At 40.0% G+C, this 20365-nt stretch overlaps 1 protein-coding gene across 12 annotated transcripts in view; it reads right to left on the reverse strand.

Annotated features, from left to right (window-relative positions):
* LOC134212690 (ethanolaminephosphotransferase 1) overlaps positions 1–20365 on the reverse strand; it is a 44046-nt gene that overhangs the window by 22987 nt on the left and 694 nt on the right. For 7 of the 12 annotated variants that reach the window (XR_009979325.1, XR_009979326.1, XM_062690766.1 and 4 more), the window contains exon 2: positions 8889–9661. Coding sequence is in view for 10 of the 12 variants with exons in the window: in XM_062690766.1 (XP_062546750.1) it covers positions 8889–8945 (57 nt within the window). In the remaining 2 variants the exon portion in view is untranslated. Of the gene's footprint in view, positions 1–8888; positions 9683–20365 lie in introns of those variants that run through there. The other 5 variants (XM_062690765.1, XM_062690762.1, XM_062690764.1 and 2 more) reach the window with 3 other exon arrangements.

The raw sequence follows: 20365 nt of genomic DNA on the forward strand, positions 1-20365 counted from the left end.
TGGCCTCCACTTTGTACATTTATTCGCTAGCATATGTGATTTTGTGTTGGCGGAGTAGCAGCGGAGAACGGTGGAAGTGCACCCAACAAATACACACAAAGCGAGACCTTCAATATCACGGTGCTGAACACCGATATTGCTACGACCAGTGGAACCACGTCAAGCAGGTTGACGCCATTATCGAGTTCATGAGCGGCAAGAACAATATTAGCAATGAGTTGAAGCTAAAGCTCTGGTATTTTGTTCAGGCCGCCGCCAACAGGAAACAAGACCTCCTGATCAGGATGAGGCCGGAAGAAAAATGGGGCACTGCCTATTACAGTACCGAGGCATTCCACGTCGAGCATCCGAGCGAGACGGTTGTAAATCCGCGTACGGTCTGCTTCTCTTTGTTTTTTCCTGAAGTACAGGTAGAGGTTTTTCCGAAAGTGTTTTGAAGCATAGTGCTTGAGTGGAAGTGGTGCTTAGCTGAAGCGGTTAAGTAGCCATTTCGTTGCTTTTGCAAGACAACGCAAAGTTTTGCAGTTTCTTCGGCGTCCATCGCAGGCGCAGGCATCATCGCCCCACGCCGACAGTTATCATCCATCGTGCGTCTCCACCAACACAGACGCTGCCGTCCTACCACCATCCATCCACCCAGTTGCAGTGTTGTCTGCGGCAAGAACACCAACAACAACGTGGTTCGCTTCGACCGCACCACCGCCCCGGCGATTTTTCATCCAGTCAGTGTGTGCTGCCAGAACCGTTAGCCAGCGATACAGCAGTGTGAACGCAAGTATTTACTTGAGCTCCCTCTCGTTGTTCCCCTCTCTTCTCCACCTTATTGGAATAGTTTTTTTCCTTTTTCTTTAACTCGTCTTCCCCTCTCATTAATTTGTGTGTGTGTGTTTTTTTTCTGTCCTTGTGATAATTGTTTAGTTTTAAAATAGATTGTGCCTCGCTGCAGCGGCGCATTTCGTGTCCGCAATGCGCGAAAGGCAGAGATTGGCGAGGTACTTCGTATTCCATGTCAGATGTTTCGTTGCATTCAGGTGTTCCAAACCAAAATGAAATGGACACCAGCAACGCTAAAATTTCCTCTACGAGCCCCCGTCCCAAGGTCTACCCTCACGACTCTAGTGGGCCGTATGTTGTTTTCTTTCGACCCAAAGGCAAACGTTTGAATATCAGCCAGATCAGCAAAGATCTGGAAAAGCGATTTTCGTCTGTCACGACCATTGACATGGTTGGGTCCAGTAAACTCCGTGTCACGGTCAGTGATCGCAAACAGGCCAACGAGATTGCCACCTGTGAGCTTTTCACTCTCGAATATAGGGTGTATTTACCGTCAGCAGTGTGTGAGATCATGAGGGTGGTGACGGAGGAAGTATGACATGCGACGATTTGAAACAAGGTTTCGGTCGTTTCAAGAACGTTTCTCTGCCTCCTGTTACGATACTGGATTGCAAACAAATGTATTCGGTGTCGCAGGAGGGAGAGAAGCGTATTATTCCCGTCTGACTCTTTCTGCGTCACTTTTCCGGGTCCGCTCTGCCTGACTACGTAGTGATTGGCAAACTTCGTCTACCTGTTCGGCTGTATGTACCGAAGGTGATGAATTGTGTTAATTGCAAGCAGCTGGGCCACACCGCTCCAGTACTGCTGCAATAAACCTCGCTAATGCATCATGCGGAGAGAAGCATGTGGAGGGCGCGTGCAAGCCAGCACCGAAACGTGTCTATTGTAACGAAAGCCCTCCACATGCTCTTGAAGCTTGCCCAACGTACATACAGCAGCGAATACACCAGAAGCGGTCTCTCCAGCAGCGTTCTCGGCGAAGTTACGCCGAAATGTTGAGGAAGGCCGCTCCGCCACTCGTTTCTGACACCATCTACTCGTCTCTTCCTTTGGACGATCAAGGTAGCTCTGACTCCGAGGTTGGAAATGGGGTTCCCTTTGTTTTCAATGGCTCAACGAGGAAGAGAATAAAACAGAGCCAGCGACCCTCAAAAAGCCTAGAAAACAGCCTCAAAGTGAGCCCCAATCCAACATGGTCAAATTCAAAGCGGGTGGAAATACTCTAAAACGTTCAACTTTTGTGGTTTCACATCGGGATGATCGAGAGTTTCCATCGCTTCCGGGAACATCTAAAATCTCAGATGCCCCAATTTTTGCGATTTCCCAGTCGGAAAGAGAGCATAGAGAGCGAGCAGAAGAACTCCCGAGCGCTCCAATGTTCACACTTTCTGGCATCATGGAGCTCATCCTCAACTTCTTTGATGCTTTCGACTCCGTGAAGAGCATGGTCAAAACTGTTCTTCCTATTCTGACTCTTCTCCTGAAGCAGCTGGCTTCAAAAATGCCCCTCCTCGAGTCATTTGTATCCTTCGATGGCTAATTTAGTCAATAAAGGGTAACATGATTTCGATTCTACAGTGGAACTGTCGAAGTATTCTTCCAAAATTAGATATTTTAAATTTTTAGTTAACAAATTACAATGCGATGCTTTTGCTTTATGTGAAACATGGCTAACACCAGATGTGAACCTTCATTTTCCTGATTTCAACATAATCCGCCGCGATCAGGCAAATCGATATGGAGGGTGCTTTTAGGGATCAAAAACAGCACTCCTTCTATAGAGTCGATCTTGCGCCGATGTCTGGCACCGAAGCTGTCGCATGTCAGGTGACTATTCGAGGAAAAGACCTCAGTATCGCCTCGATATATCTTCCTCCAAACACCGCGATATCTCGAAGAGATCTCTCGCATCTGCTCGGTTATGCCTGAGCCACGGTTGCTCTTGGGAGATTTTAACTCCCACGGAACAGGCTGGGGGGAACTGTACGACGACAACCGTTCATCAATGATATACGACCTCTGCGACGACTTCAATATGTCAATTTTGAATACAGGAGAAGTTACACGAGTGGCTCCTCCAGCAAGAGATAGCCGTCTAGATCTTTCCATTTGTTCGAGCTCATTATCGTTGGACTGTACTTGGAAGGTGGTCCAAGATCCCCATGGTAGTGATCATTTGCCGATCGAAGTTTCGATTTCCAATGGACATAAGCAATCTGCTTCCATCGATCTATCATATGACCTCACGAAGCACATCGATTGGGGCAAATATGCGGACGCCATCAGCGATGGCATACAGTCTATAGAAGCACTTCCCCGCGGGAAGAGTACAAGTTTCTATCGCAGTTGATTCTTGAAAGCGCTCTTCAGGCACAACGTCGGCCGGTGCCAGGAGCTTCGGTTCGTAAAACCCTACAGTCCGTGGTGGGACATCGAGTGTACGCAACTTTATCGCGAGAAATCCGCCGCGTTCAAAGAATTTCGGAAACACGGGCGATCGTTCTTCACAAACGATACACCGCGCTCGAAATCCAGTTCAAGAAACTGGTCAAAGTGAAGAAGCGCGGATATTGGCGCACTTTGTTGAAGGTTTATCGCGCGAGACTTCAATGAAAACTCTGTGGACCGTCGGGAGAAGAATGCGCAACGCGTCGTCCGTAAACGAAGATCGTGAAAGCTCGTCGCGGTGGATACTTGACTTCGCAAAGAAAGTTTGTCCGGATTCGGTACCGGTGAGGCAAGAGCTACGTGATGCTTTTTGCTGGCAGGGATGATATGGATCGTCCCTTTTCGATGATTGAATTCTCACTTGCTCTCCTTTCATGTAACAATTCCGCTCCAGGGATGGATAGAATCAGGTTCAATTTGCTCAAAAACCTCCCAGACGTCGCGAAGAGGCGCTTATTGAACTTGTTCAATCAGTTACTGGAGTGCAACATTGTTCCGGATGATTGGAGGAAGTGAGGGTGATAGCCATCCAGAAGCCCGGAAAACCCGCGTCGGATTGTAACTCGTATCGCCCCATCGCGATGCTGTCATGTCTTCGGAAGCTGTTGGAGAAGATGATTCTCTTCCGGCTAGACAAATGGGTTGAATCGAATAGTTTGTTGTCAGATACACAATTTGGTTTCCGCAGGGCAAGGAACGAACGACTGTCTTGCGTTGCTTTCTTCAGAAATTCAGCTTACTTTCGCTAAAAAAGAGCAAATGGGCTCAGTGTTTTGGACATTAAGGGGCTTTTGAGTCTGTTTGCGTCGATGTCTTATCCGAAAAACTCCACGCGTGTGGACTTTCACCAATTTTGAACAACTATTTATGCATCTTGTTGTCAGAGAAGCGTATGAGTTTTTCTCAAGGTGGCTCAACAATTTCACAAATTAGCTATATGGGTCTCTCCCAGGGTTCTTGTTTGAGCCCGTTTCTTTACAACTTTTACGTCAGATACATTGATGAATGTCTCATGCCGAATTGCTCGTTGAGACAGCTTGCAGATGATTGTGTTGTATCCGTTTCAGGGGCCAACAGCGGTTGATCTGCAAGGACCGTTGCAAGATATTCTGGACAATTTGTCCACTTGGGCTACGAAGCTGGGAATTGAATTCTCTCCGGAGAAAACTGAGACGGTTGTCTTTTCAAAAAAACATAAGCCAGCAAAGTTCCCGCTCCAACTGATGGGTAAGACAATCACTCATAGCATGTCTTCTAAATACCTCGGGGTCTGGTTCGACTCGAAAAGCACCTTCGGGAAGCACATTGTTTATCTAACACAAAAATGCCAGAAACGGATCAACTTCATGTGATCAATAACCGGAACATGGTGGGGAGCGCATCCCGAAGATCTTATGACGTTGTATAGAACAACCATTTTGTCGGTCCTCGAATACGGTAGTTTCTGCTTCCAGTCCGCAGCTAAAACACACATGCTGAAGCTTCAAAGCGATTCAGTACCGCTGTCTCCGTATCGCGTTAGGATGTATGAATTCGACACATACGATGAGCTTGGAAGTACTTGCGGGAGTACTGCCACTAACAGATCGTTTCGCGGAATTATCGCTCCGGTTCCTCATCCGCTGTGAGGTTCTCAATCCATTGGTCATTGATAACTTCGAGAAGCTGCTCGAACAAAACCCTCAATCTCGATTCATGAGTATTTACCACTGGTACATAACGCTGGAGGTAAGCCCTTCTTCGGTAGATATCAATCGTGCTAACTTCTTAGACTCTTACAGTTCCTCTGTTACTTTTGATCTGTCCATGAAGCAGGAGGTTCATGGAATACCAGACTTCCTTCATACGGAGGTCATACCTCCATTATTTGCAAACAAATACGGGCACGCCAGCGAGGAGAAGTTTTTTCACAGACGGGTCAAAAATGGTGGTTTCAGTGTTTTTAACGTTTTTCATAGTGCTACTTTAAGCTCAAAGAGCCTAGTTCCGTGTATACTGCTGAGCTAGCAACTATACACAATTCTCTAGAGCAAATCGCATCCCTACCTCCTGACCACTTTTTCATCTTCACCGACAGTCTAAGTTCCTTGGAGGCTGTTCGGTCAATGAAACCGGTTAAGCACTCAGCGTATCTTCTGAATGGGATACGGAAAGCTTTGAGTGCCTTATCACAACGGTCTTACACAATCACCATGGCTTGGGTCCCTTCTCATTGCTCGATCCCGGGAAATGAGAAAGCGGACTCTTTGGCTAAGGTGGGCGCTATGGAAGGTGAGATTTACGATCGGAAAATCACCTTCGATGAATTTTTCACATTAGTTCGTCAGGAAACCTTGAACAGCTGGCAACAGAAATGGACAAATGGGGAGTTGGGTAGATGGCTGTATTCAATTCGCCCGCAGGTGTCGAAGCGTCCATGGTTCAAAAATTGAATATGGGACGAGACTTCATTCGAACCATGTGCCGTCTAATGTCCAATCACTACACTCTAAATGCACATCTTTTCAGAGTGGGGCTCTCGGAAGGAAATCTCTGTGTTTGCGGCGAGGATTATCAGGACATCGATCACGTCGTGTGGGCGTGCGAGGAGCATCGTGGCCCCAGATCTGCGCTAACTGAACATCTCCGGGTCCGAGGAAAACAACCAAAGCCTATTAGGGAAGTGTTGTCGGGCCTTGATCTCGAGTACATGTCCCTGGTCCACCAATTTTTGAAAGTTGCTGATGTAAAACTGTAATCATTGCCTGCCCATTCCTTGTCTGTCATACCCCATATCGAATGTCTTCCTCTTGTTGTACATTTTCCATGTCTGTCGTTAATCCCTTCCGTATGTCTTCCTCTCTTTGTTGTCTCCCAAAAAAGTTTGTTTGTCCCGTTACAGATGTAAAAATGCGAGGAACGTCAACTTTGTGAACATCAGCATCGTAATTACTTAAGCACCCTAAAATCCTTTCCTTTCCTACTGTATTATTGTATTCCCTAACCTCGACTAAACCGCGAGTCTTTCGGTTCCCCAAAACTAACACTATGTATAAGAATCAAGAAATGTATTGTTAAACTTGATTTCGGCTCCGTAACGCTTCACGGCAAATGAGCCTTCCAAATAAACGAAAGATAAAAAAAAAAAAAAAGTACCGAGGCGTAGCATTCCTTCGAAATCGTTAGATGAATCTCTACATCTGCTACGGTTGCATGAATTCGAGCAGTTCGATGCGAAAAATTATATGTATTTCACAAAATTTTCAAAATGGGTCGAAGATGCACGAGATGGATGGATGATGGAGACTGTATGAAACCTGTGGAGAACTATGACATTGCTTATTAAATATGTGAAACATGACGTATGGATTCGTCAGTGAAAGGTCTCACTGTTCGTGGTTCCTCAAAATTCTTCACTCAAAAAATGTAACAAAAGCAGGATAGTGGTCTCAATGGCAATGAGAATCTATCCAATGGTGTTCCAAGTAGAGAGTTCCATAGTCCCCGCAATACCCCGAGTGGCCTGGAATCAGCCAAACGGCGGAGCCTGTTCACGTTTCGTCTAAGAGAGTTTTATTGAGAACAGCGTGCGGCGACTAGCCTAGATAATCTTATCCAAAGGAGGTGTCTAGACCAGTGTTGTAAAATGTCATTTGCATTCGTTTGTTTAATTTTCCCAGAACTTTTTTCAGAAGGTAGCTATCGATTCATGAGATATGACGAACTTATAGCGCTTAAATGTGTCTAGAACTTTGTCGAACAAGACATTGCTGTAAATATGTAATCTGGCCCTAGCAGCACAAATCACGTTGATTTGGTTGCAGTAACTCATATGTAACCAGATTCGGTTATATATAAGTATCAGTAACTGATATACAACATGTGTGTTGCTCGGGGGGGCGTGGGAGGCAAAATGTCATTCAAATGACATTATGTCAAATGACACGTGACATTTTGGAGAGTTTTCACTCTCCAGACTCAGATGTTATATTTAGAGAAATGTACCCTTGGACAAAAATATAGCCCTACTCAAGCGTTATGAGTACATCTAAAATTATGGAATAGATTTGGCTTCTAAAGAAAGTTATGAACAAATTAGTCAAATGGCATGCAGATGACATTTTACAAGCCTGGTCTAGACTAAGGGCAAAGAAGTGTTGCTTTTCCGGTTATGGCTCGGATTGCCCGAGAGCTGCAACGCATATGAAGCGCTGAACAGCAGCAACCCTGATGTAATGCCAAAATGCTGTACCAGAAATGTGAAGGGCCTATGAGAAGATGGTTCTGGTTCTTATGCAAGCTTCACAACTCACAGTGGTCAGAAGAGGGGTCGTAAAGCTGAAATCGCATCTTTTGTGGGTACATATTATAAGAGCTATGTTATTGACAATGGAAAAAAATCCAATAAATACCTCATTTTCGCCTAAAAGAAGCTACATATGCAGCGTCTTTTTTCATATCCATATAACAACATCAGAATAGCTTCTCAATGTATGCGTTCTATAAATCCTCATCAGCTGGTTTAATGGTTTCTTGAGAGACTTCAAAAGTCAAACTACAAAAATCAGATTCATATTCAGCATAAGGCACACAGTTGATTTAAGGACAATCCTCACGGAATCCAAATTTAGAAGTACTCGCGTTTTCAAGGGCACACCACTTAATACGGAAATAACGCACAACTGTCATTTTTATTATTTCAGTTTTGCTGCATCGCAGCATGCGTAAAATAATAAATAATGACAGTTGTGCGATACTTCCGTATTGAGTGGTGTGCCCTTGAAAACGCGAGTACTTCTAAATTTGGATTCCGTGAGGATTGTCTTTGAATAAGTAAAAAACTAATCAACTGTCGCAGGATTTCAAGTGAATTGAAGGTTCATTGGAATATTTAGTTGAATAATATCTCGAAGAAAAATCTACAAACAAAATTTAACCGTTGGGATTGCTCTGCACTCAAATCGTGAATTATGAAAATTTGAGTTTTGATTCTGTCACAATTTAAAAATTTGCGAATTTCCTTTCATCATGTTTTTTGCTGTTCATTGCAAGAAGACAAATATAAAATATAATTTTCTGCAAAAACATACAATATTAAAAAAATACGTTCAATTCGTTTATTATTAACTACGGCAACACCACACTAAACAGTAGTTTATCTTAGCTTTATTGAATGGACAACATTGATTACATCATGCCGAATTAATAAAAAATAATGTATCTCAAACGCTACACAACCGAATGAGATAATAGTTGAGAATCGCTGGCTAAATAGTTCTTTCTCATTATTCTTAATAATGCAGTACCGTGAATGCATTTACCGTTTTGTTTCAAATTTCGAACAAGATTTATATAAGGAGCACTTGATTCTATAAAGTCATTTGAACTTCAATCGTCTTATTTTTATCCGTAGTAATCTTTAATTCACCACATTTATCAAAATTGAAGATAAGATGTTAAAACGTTGCCGTCTTGTGTTTGGAATAGGAGTAACGTTCAGTATTTAATTCAAAACGGTATATGCATATTGCACATGGATTCGCGAGTCAACACTATTTTTGCACTGTGTATTCATATACACCTACAATCTAGCCAGTGGAAGGATGTATAGATGTTATACTTACTTTGTACTTTTCAAACCCCTTCAGGTGGGCTTCGTTTAGGTATTTAATTCCCAACATTTTGGTATGGTATCCTCTCACTGTTCACTTATAATCTTCTCGGCGAGGTAAGACGACGTTCGAGCACTTACAGAGCCGCGAAAGATCACCACGCGGTAAAACGTCCGCCCTCGGCTACGCCACACTGCCGAAAGAGAGGTCCTTCTTCCTTGTACACACCACTACCAACTAATCCACCGGGGCAGTTTCCAACGATTCCAGCATTGACCAAAAATTGTGCCGCACCATTACACTTCTCCTCGAGGAAGATTACAACTTCTTCTCCGGTTTCTACACACTGTTCTTCTTCCGAGCACACTACGGCATTTAGGAATTGCTGCTTTTTGTGTTACTCCTATCCGTCATATGGTCCATTGATAAGAACTTGACGGCACATATCACCGCATATTACTCCTTTCAGGGTTCGAATTACTAGGTATAGGTCGTAAGATTATCACGATGTGACCTCAATTGTGTGTATTATTTCAATTTCAAATATAGTTTGCTCTTCCGGTTGGCGTTTTTTAGTATTTTTAGTTCACTTTACGCAATTTATTTAGCGATAGACAAATGTTGTGGAATTGTGTCCATTTGATGGCACAGCGCTCACGATCCGTCCAGTTTCAAGCCGTCTTTATTACTAGTCCAGAGTGATGGGATGTTTTCCTTGATAGAGGTTCAGACGTGTTTTTTTCCTAGGAAAGTAAGCACCAATACAGGAATCGCGATTGGATAGTCTGGAATTGAACAGTCGATTTCTATCGAATGAATGTGTTGTACAATTTTTGATAAACAAATCGTACGATTTATATCAATCGTTTGATGCAGCTTGGGAAAAGGTAATCTACTTCAAGCGCAACGCACACGGACCACACTTGTGGATAACTACCGTGAAAGCTCCCAACTGTGGCTGATTACAGTTGTAAAAAAAATTGTGGAAATGTGTTCATCTATACTTGAAAATCTAAGTGTTTTTATTTTAAGATCAATATTTGTCGTTAAACTAACTTCACTAGCTTGGTGCACGAGAAATAGTATTCTTACGGTACAACCCCTTCATCGATCGAAAATTTTACGGTTATCAATGTTCGAAAAACAAATGTGTGGTGGATTTTAACAGAATTCCGGGGTTGAGGCGGTAATTTCAAAGAGATAAAGTGGGAAATAATGGGTTTTATTGCTTTGAACCTAGTGTGATAGAGTTTGAGGCTCTCCAGTTAGACTGTCGAGTAAGGTAGGATTGCCAATCCTTAGATGGCGAGTTCTATTCTCGGTCAGATTGTGCTCGGGAGGGAAACATTCGGCCCCCTGGCCTGGGCTTACTTGCTTGGATGCGGGGGCACAACTGTAATTTATATTTGGTTCTAAAAAGATTAACAACACTGGAAAGAGAGAAGGTCTAAACGTCATTTATGTATTATGCATTGTATGGATATCATGCTTTTCCTACATTCTGAAACATTGGCGTAACTGTATTTGACCTTGAAATTTGAAACGACTCGTATTCGCTCTATTCTGCATATTTCGGCTGACGTTACTACCAGATAGATCGCAATATATTCTTTCTATTGGGTGCATTTTTGACCAAAATAGTTTGAATTAAGAGCATAATCGTCATTCCAAAAAATAAGGTCAAAATCAATTAGACGCATTTGAAAAAAGTTATGTTCTTTTTGTGAACAAGAATGAAAGAAAACAGATTTCAAGGTGACTCGGGGAGGCACTACACACCGTGTTATTTTTCCTATCTTTTGTCTCTTTCTAGCATTGTCACCTCGTAATTTTGGAGTGACATATTTCGGTTTTCAGTTGTGTAGATTGTGAGTAAGCTCGCGTTGGTGATACTTTTTCAAAATCATACTTGTTGTAGAAAAATAGTTAAGCATTCAATGATGATAATGATGACGATTTGATGAATGTTCATGCTTTTCGTATCACGTTAACTTTTATTTCATCCTATTATTCCTTATCGTCAACTTTCTATTTCTATATGTTAATCTTGTTTTCAACCCTCTCTTAATATTTCTTATCAAAATCAATTTGAGGTGGAAGATAAAATACTGTTGGAAAAGAAACCGCGAAGAAACATTTCTTCTTCATTTTACTTCCACCATTGAAATATAAAAATATATCAACGAATGTGTATTTCGTCGTTATTTGAAAACATCTTCAGCATTTTGTTATGTTTTTGTGTCGATAATGTAAATTGGAAAATTTGCCTTCTTCCAAACAAATGATTATGTTTATGTTTTCATCTATAATTTATCCACAAAACAAAAGGTAGTCTAATGGAAAAATATTAAGAAATCCCTTTAGATATATTTTAGGTAAATCGTCAAATGTAGGTATCTACAAGTAAAAAAAATGATGCAGAATATGATGGATGTGATGGACGCAAGCTAATGAATCACGAATCGATATGTTAATATAGATATAATTTGCTCGAGATGACGAATACCGCTGCTATTTCTCTCGTTATCGATTATCAAGTGTTAATGTGAGAATCTTTGAGCTGTTTGTTTCTTGCCTTCATCCGCTTCATGAATTTTCCGAATGCTTCTTAAATTAGCGCCGATTAGCATTTGCTATTTATTGCATACAAGAAAAATAAAACTGCATAATTTTTTCTCCTTATAAGAAAAAATCATCACAAAACTCAATCTAAATCTCAAACAACAATCAATTTATACAACTTTCTTTTTGAAGTTTCGCAAATGTTTTTCCTCAAATTAATACTTTGATGAAGTATTAGTCTAAATTAAATGCAGAAAACTTTTAATGGATGTCCTAGTTCGCAAAAAAAATAGATGAATTGGGAGAATCAAGTCTTAATGCTTTCATAATACAAATTTTATAAGAACAGAAGAAGCATTCAACAACAATTTCTTAAAACTCATCAAACGAATTTTTGAAAACAAATTTTAAAGAAATTATTTCAACGTGATCAGGAGAAGTGAAGTTCTTCAAACAAATTCTGGAGAGAGCTTCTTATAGAACTTCTTCAATAGAATTCATTTCATAGACCGAGTGTTCAGCATTAAGTCATATAAAAAAAACAGTCGTGCACGATTCAACTCATCTGTTTGAATCGTAACATGATTTTAATTGTAGTGAAGTGCCATTTTTTTTGCAAAATGAAATAGTGCTATGAACTGCGCTTCAATTGCTTTTTAACGCTTTTTGGAGCGAAATGATGATTCTACAAATGAAAAAAAAGAAAAGATTTGAGTAGCACGAGAATGTTTTCCTAAAGAGAGCTTGAAACTTATATTTGAGTATCAAATCTACGAATATAAGTTTTTCTACGAAGTTTAGGAAATAGGTATTGTTGAAGAAGAAGCACGCAGAATGTTCACGGGATGCGGATCGTAGCGTACTGCTTCGTGGAGTCGGTCGGTAAATAAATTAATTAGTGCCCGTCTCACCATGTTTTCGTAAAGCACGCAGAATATTCGCTGTACTGTTTTATGCAATCAGCCAATATGTAAACTTATTACTGTGCGTTTAGTCATGCTTTCATTTTGTAGCTCCAATAGTACGCATGATGGCGTACGGCTATGACATAGATGAGTACTACTTTTTCTTGAACTGATCCGGGACATATTTTGCATTTTGGAAGCATATCAAATCGTCCATAAAGAGTTTCTACTCCTATTAACCTACAACCATACGGGGTGATGCAAATACTCAAAAATCTTTCGAATATTTGTTTCTTCTTGTGGCCGTGCGGTAAGCAGCTCCGATCGTCTGAGCGTATTGTGTGGTATGTGTTTTATGTCGTGTATTATGAAAAGAGTTGCTCCAGTCGTGGAAACCCTTCTATAAGCGAAACAACCTTTACTGACCTACTGGGAATTGTCCGTTGTACATTGTCTTATGTAAATGTTCAGTCTGAACAACCAACCGGTGTGATCCTTCTGGCGTTTTCCTGATTTTGCAGGTTTTCAGATTTATGCCTATTGAACCCACATTATCCCAGCTCTTGTGAATGTTTAGTTCATCAAGCTTTGCCTAATCTCCAGGCGTTAATGGATTAAGGATGCTCCAGATTCTACATACAGTCGCCTCTCCACATCTCGATATTGAAGGGACCATCGAGATAGGGAGAGATCGAGGAATGGAAGGAAAGTTGACATGGGTACTAGATCCAAAAAAGCTCGTTGCTATGAAAAACGACAACAAAACAAATGTCGTTTCCTGTTGTTGATGTGTTTGTTATTGTCCAAAGATGGTCTAGTAGCCTAAAAATTTGATCATATCGACATAAGGAGAGTGAATCCAGTACAAAATATGATCAGAACACATCGAGATAAAGAGATATCGAGATAAAGAGATATCGAGATAGGGAGGTTATCGAGATGTAGAATGCCCAAATGTATGTATATTGAAGGGACCGAGGAAACTATCGACATAGGGAAAGATATCGAGATATAGAACATCGAGTTGTGGAGAGTCGACTGTATTTTCATATCCCATTTTCCAGTTACTGGAGCTGACTAAGATCTTTCCGATTCAGATCATTTGATTGATCGAAAATTTTCAGAATATCCGTAGATGTTTAATTCCGTATATCACACAAATTTTCAAAATTCCCACAGTTTCAAGACCCTCCAGTTTATTCAAATGCTGCTTTACATTCCCAAGAAATTTCAAAGGATTTCAGAATTCCATATTTAGTAGTATACGAATAATCCGAATTTCTTTAAGAATGAATTCCACATTTCAACAAAACTTCCCTGTCCATGGATAAGGGGCTTGACGATGATATTTCAGTGTCAAAATGAAAACTAAAAATTTAAATATGTAGTGATTTTTTATTTTAGAAATCGCGTTTAGAAGAATGACGTTATCATAATGTTTTGAAAATATCTACGGAGTTTATTTTGAAATTATCCACGGAGAAACTTTTATCACATCTCACTTAAATAATGGCAACAGTTATGCCTGACACTTGAAGTACCACGCCTCAAGCCACGTACCACAGAATTCGATAAAATTTCTTGAGGTCTTGAATAATCCTTAGATGAATAATATTCCCGAAGCTTTTAAAGGATTTTCTTAGAACTTCTACGTGTGCTTCCGTGGATGGTTACGATAGAGATGCTGGGCGAGCGTGTTTCGGGCCCCGCCTACTTCGGTGTCAACCATCGTCGTTTGCGCGCTCGTCGTGAGCAGTGTTGTGAAATGTCATTTGCATTCGTTTGTATAATTTTCCCAGAACTTTTTTCAGAAGGTAGCTATCAATTCATGTTGTATGACGAACTTATAGCGGTGAAATGGGCCTACAACTTTGTCTAACGAGACTTTGCTGTAAATATGTAATCTGGGGCGTGGGAGGCAAAATGTCATTCAAATGACATTATGTCAAATGACACGTGACATTTTGGAGTTTTCACTCTCCAGCCTTTGATGTTATACTTAGAGCAATGTACCCTTGGACAAAAATATAACCCTACTCAAGCGTTATGAGTACATTCAAAATTATGGAAGAAATTTTGCTTCTAAAGAAAGTTATGAACAAATTAGTCAAATGACATGCAGATGACATTTTACAAGCCTGAGTCGTGAGTGAAGCCAACACGTGGTGGGTTGCTATAAGCGATAGGTATCATATCTATTTAAGGTCACTCCTCACGGAATCCAAGTTTCAAAGTGCTCGCGTTTTCGGGGGCACACCACTCGATACGGAAGCAAAGCACAACTATCATTTTTGTTATTTCACGCATTCTGCGACGCAGCAAAGCTAAATCAACAAAAATGACAGTTGTGCGCCGCCTCCATATCGAGTGGTGTGCCCCCGAAAACTTTGAAACTTGGATTCCGTGAGGAGTGTCCTTAAGGGCATACCACACAAATTCCTCAGAATTCAAAGAGGAAGAGTACCCCATGAAGTACTGGAAGAGGCATTCCTCAGATTTTTTGAAAGAGTAGTTCCACTGAATTTATGTAGGTGGGCTAATCTAGAATAATTAGAAAATGTTTTTTTTTTCAGAATTCCTGGAGTAAGATTTCCTCAAAAATCGAGAAGGAAAAACATCTCAAATTTATTGATGAAAGAATTTCCCAGAAAATCTGGGGCGAAAAGGCTATTCGAAAATCTTTAGAGAAAGTCCCTGATATTCCAGGGGTCAGAATTCCCCAGAAATCTGCAAACAAACGTTAGTTTGGAACCCAGCAGAGGATCGCAGACCTAAACGCCGTATAGCCTCTATAACGAAATAGAAATCAAACCTGGCAAGGCGATAGCGGACAACTTCTAAGCAGCTATCATTTAGTTTTCTGATTATATGTGAAACGCCTTTCATGCACCTACTATGGTACCTTGGCGGGGCCAGATTTAGCCGGAAGGGGGCCCCGGGGCCAACAGCATGTGGGGGCCCCTTAAAGAACAAAATAAATCCGGCCCTGTATCTTGGTATTAACAACAAATCAATGATTGTTCCTTCTTTGTAGCCATTGCCCGAAACAAGGCACAAAAAGATACGATTCTTTCTTTTAAAGAATGCATTTACTTGGATAAAATCAAGATACTACGATTCCTTCTATAACAATTATACCAAACGATATTAGAAACGCGGAAGGTGTAATAGCTGCAGAGTTCTTCATATTTTTTTTGTTTTTAATAGGTAGGTATCAAGATATTATTTTCTTCCCTCAAACGTAGTCTAAAATAATGATTTCATACATACTACCAACTGCAGTTTGAAATGGTCAGGATTTTCTGATAAAAGCCCTTACCCGCAAGGTACCTACCCACTTATGGTCAATATTAGGTAACGTCCTGAAAGATGATCAAATTAAAATAGGTCCATAAAATCCGAAATTAGTCAAATAATAGCAATGTTATAACAATTTCAATTTGTCAACAGACAACAGAATTTTTTTTTAGAAAAGTAGACTGTAGCACTTATTTTCAAGATTTTTCAAGCGAGTTTGTTGGTACAGAAAACAGATCTCGGCGAGTTTAATGAAAGTACCAATTTTAGAATTACGTCAACAAAATATAAAATCAACCATAAATAAAAATAGCTCTATGATATAGGGTGGGTGTACCAATCGTCGCCATAATAAAGAATAATTATTTTAAAAAATATAAATAAAAGGCATGTTGGTGGTGTTGATATGTCAAGCGAATGGCGTCAAGCGAAACTGCAATCTACGGCCTCCAGAGAACGTTTAATAGAGTTTCTCCCATGTTCGACTTCAACTTGACGCGAAATATTCTTCGTCGTAGATTTTCTGAATTTTTTCGTTGATTGTATGTGATAGCTGCATTTTATTTGTTTTAATTTTTTATCTTGACAATGCTACTATGTTATATTTTCATTAATATTAATTAATATTTATATATGTACATCATTAGGGCCAATTGTAGTATGTTGATGAAATCACACAATAAACACGAATAGTATCCCTTCCTGCTGCTAATTGAAATTAATGTGAAATCCGGATTAAAATTCGTTATAGTACGAAAAATTGCTTGATCCATAATAGGAACGCATGTAAGTTATGGCACTATTCTTAATTTTGGTTCCCATTGTTTTCTTATGGGATTGGCCACTTATGGGATTGGCCACTTATGGGATGGGACCACTAGTGCGACAACTGGTACAAAAGACAAAAAATTTAAGCGATATATTTTTTTGCAATTATGTTTGGTTTGATTTGGAAAAGATTAAAGGTGTTTTCGTGTCATATTAATGTGGTTCACTGATCAGAAAATGGTTTGTGGTGATTTTTTTTTATTCCTTTATTTATATGATAGGCACTCTGTGTTACTTGACCGCTACTGTGCCGAGATCTACTGTGGTATTCTGCAGCCAGAATCCACACAGAATCTATTTTTAAATTTTTCCATTATTCATTGTTATTGTCGTTGCTGGTCCATCTCGTCGTGAGTCCATTGTGTTCGTTTTGTCCATGTCGTGTATCCAATGATCGTTGCATTGTCCGGTTGCCATTTATCCGGGTAACGTTGGAGGAATGCCTCCGAGAAGAACAAGTTGTCAGTCGTTATCAGGCAGCCGTGACGGTGAGGCGTGCACCCCAATACGCCACCGCAAAGGCTGCGCATCCGTCGACTGACGAGGGTTTTGGTGGAGGGGCTGGGAATCGAACCCATGACCATTCGCTTGAAAGGCGAACGTGTAGCCAACTACGCTACGGGACCCCCCTTGGTTTGTGGTGATATGATGGTGATATGATATGATATGATGATATATTTTGTTGATGTAATTTTAATTTGACTTTTATCTACAGTCTATAAAAAATGTTTTAGCCCCGAGCGCGTTATACAGATATGGATGATTTTAATATTTATTTTTAATTTGCGCGATTCGACCAGCTAATTGAAAATTTGAACCTGCGATATGTATCGAAAATTTTGATATCGATGGAGCGATAACACTAAGTTTTAGGGGTTGTTGGCACGAATTATGATACAATTAGATACTCCCGAGTGGTAATCATTATATTGTTATTAACTTGAATAGTTTTTTCATTGAAATTTGTGAAATCTGTGCGACAGGTATTAGGGGGAGATCCCCCAGTGCCGGATAATGTTCACTTGTATACACCTGGGAGTATACACCATATGATCATTTATGATTCGAACTATGCAAATGTATTTTATCGAAGATGTATTTTGATGATGCATTTTGGTGAAAAATTTCATGGTTCAGAAAAGTGTTCCCTAGTACCGGACACTATTGCATGATGTTCAAACATGACCAAGTTCTTGTAACATGAGTAAAGACATCATTTAGAATAGTATTGTTTTTTATTTGCTTTAAGTTATAGATATAAAAATTAGTTAGTAGAGCTTATTTGTCTCTCCACCTAAATGTCTTACATCCTACTCCAAATTCCTTTTTCAGTGACATCTTCAATTTTTGTTACCGTCAAATGGGGGGAAGATGATCATTGAGGCGAAGATGATCATTTAATGTGTCCGTCAAAGGTGCTTAATTTTTTATGAAACGGTAGTCAACAATATTATCCGTTCAAGTAATGTTACCGCTAGGTAGAAAATCCGAGTTTTTCCATTATAATCATGAAAATGTAGGGGAACAAGCGGGCTTGGTAGTCATATGGCTACTGCTTCTGCCTCATACGCAGGAGGTCGTGGGTTCAATCCCGGGTCCGTTCCATTCTCCTACTTTGTATCTTTCTCTTTATTTCTCATGTTTTAGCAATCGCTAGAACTGGAAATGGACTTCCATACCGTTTCCATTACTATTCCTATACCTTCAACTTGAGTATTCTAACAGTAATCTGCTAGAATTGGAAATGAACTATAGAGCTCGTTTCCTACATCCAATTGGAAATTCCATCAGTTACCTTCTCCTATCTATCACATTAGCAGCTCGTTAACCAAGACGGACCTCTGCCTCTATTAAAATCGAACCTAACCCAAAAATTCCAACAAATTCCGCATGAACTCGTGGCAAGTGCAGAGGTATATTCGGCTTGCAGTGGACGAGTTATTGCATCATCATTTCCTCCCCTTTCCCTACATTGACTTGCATTCTGACGTGGCAGGCGCCAGTATGACCTAACAAATGAGATCACCAGTACTTGTACATTGAAGATGCTTTTTGTTTTAATAACATTGATCCTAATCAGAGTGTTTCGTATCGGACACCGATCGGGGTGTTTAGTTATGTTTTGTGCGGTCGGAAAGTAGTTCCAATAGTTCGCGATTGCGTTTTTCGCATCGGATGCGGACCCGTATCGTATCGGATGTTTTGTGCCGAAGAACGATCGAGCGGTCATAGAAGTGTTTGGTTGAGTAAATTAGGCCATTACAAATATTTAATTTAAATTATGTCCTACTCGTTTCCGAAAGGGCAGGGGGGGGGGGACATAAAAACAAATAAATAATTAAATGAAAAAAAGATTTAGAAAAACTCCTTGGATTTGTTGAAGAATGTTTTGAAAATTCTCAAAATTTACCGAATTTTGCCCCTCAAAATATTATTTTTACTCAAAAAAATCAGAGGGGGGGCATAATTCATTTTAAATAATTGGATCGGCCTTATAAAAAAGAAAAATCTTCAGTGCGCGTTTGTATTAGACGCAGAATGATCGCGCGATCATCGTAATATAATTTGGTTATGCTTTGAGCCGTCAGTAAGTCGATTAATTACTGCGCGTTCGATATTGAGTGTGCGACTGATGGTATTTATTAGTGTTCATATTAATGTTTTGAAAGTTCAGCTTAAGTGTGAATCCAGACCCAACGATACCTACTCTTCCGTAATCTGGCAAAGTGACGTATATGCCATTTCCTTTTTTCCTACGAACTGTAACTGTTTTTCTACGAACCGCCGTGGCGCCGTTTTAAATCTTTGTATATATTGGGTTACTAAAACTTGCACAGTGGGAATTATTGACTAATCCCAGTCAGCCGATCTGTTGATTCATTGTACATTTTCTCTGATTCTGGTCGATCACGGAATAGCAACCATAGAAATGTACAGTGACAGTCAGTCAAAGCTAAGCTAAGCTAATCAAATTGTTCTTGATCAATTATCACACAGTTGAAACGTTAAACATTTGTAGCCTGACTATAGTCATCTGCATCATTTTATGCCAAACGGTTCATAAAAAAGAAATTAGGTATGTCCTTTTCGCATTTCAGGGTAATTGCATGCTTTAAAATGAAGTACTGTTTTGGCTCAAATCCCGAACATGACTCATATTCCGAACACTGGCGTTTTTGTACCCTTAAACTAATATTTCCATTGGTCTTAAGTACGGAAGATCAAGATTATAAATGAATTCAATATCCTGTGGAAACAATTATTAGAATAAAGTATATGAGTCATGAGAATATGAGCCATGTTCGGATTTTGAGTCAAAACACTCAAAACGGTACACTAGTGTGCCTTGCTACAGGCAAATGTGAATTGCTAAATCTATTGTCTTCTGCAATTTCCAACATATTTTTAAACTTTATTAGTGTATTTTTTCTTATTAAAGTAAGTTCATCACCTTCTATCTTCAATACTTTATATCTTTATATTATGAAGCCGGCCGATTTCAGAATTCAAAATCGTAGGAGAGTGACTTTAAAGGGGTTTATGGTAGGGTAGGATGAGACTCCCTTAGACCATAGTTACATCAACGTGCGCACTACCGTAATCTGAGAATGTGAAGTGTACGCCAATTTCTAATAATCGTGTTAATGAGTGCACTTTTCCTACTCTTTAACAGAAAACTAAAAACTTGTTTTTGTCATTTACCGCATACACCATGTTGCCAGATTACGACAGAACAGTTATATTTTGCGGTTTGAAAACAGTTTATTTTAATTATTCAAAACATGTTTCTCAAATGAATGATTGATTTTCATTGCCGATAATGTGAATCACATACTTTCACTCCGTAGCATTTGTACTACAATGAGCGTATGGAATACCATGAAACCCTCTTCAAGA

The sequence above is a fragment of the Armigeres subalbatus genome, chromosome 2, assembly GCF_024139115.2.
Source record: "Armigeres subalbatus isolate Guangzhou_Male chromosome 2, GZ_Asu_2, whole genome shotgun sequence".
NCBI lineage: Eukaryota > Metazoa > Arthropoda > Insecta > Diptera > Culicidae > Armigeres > Armigeres subalbatus.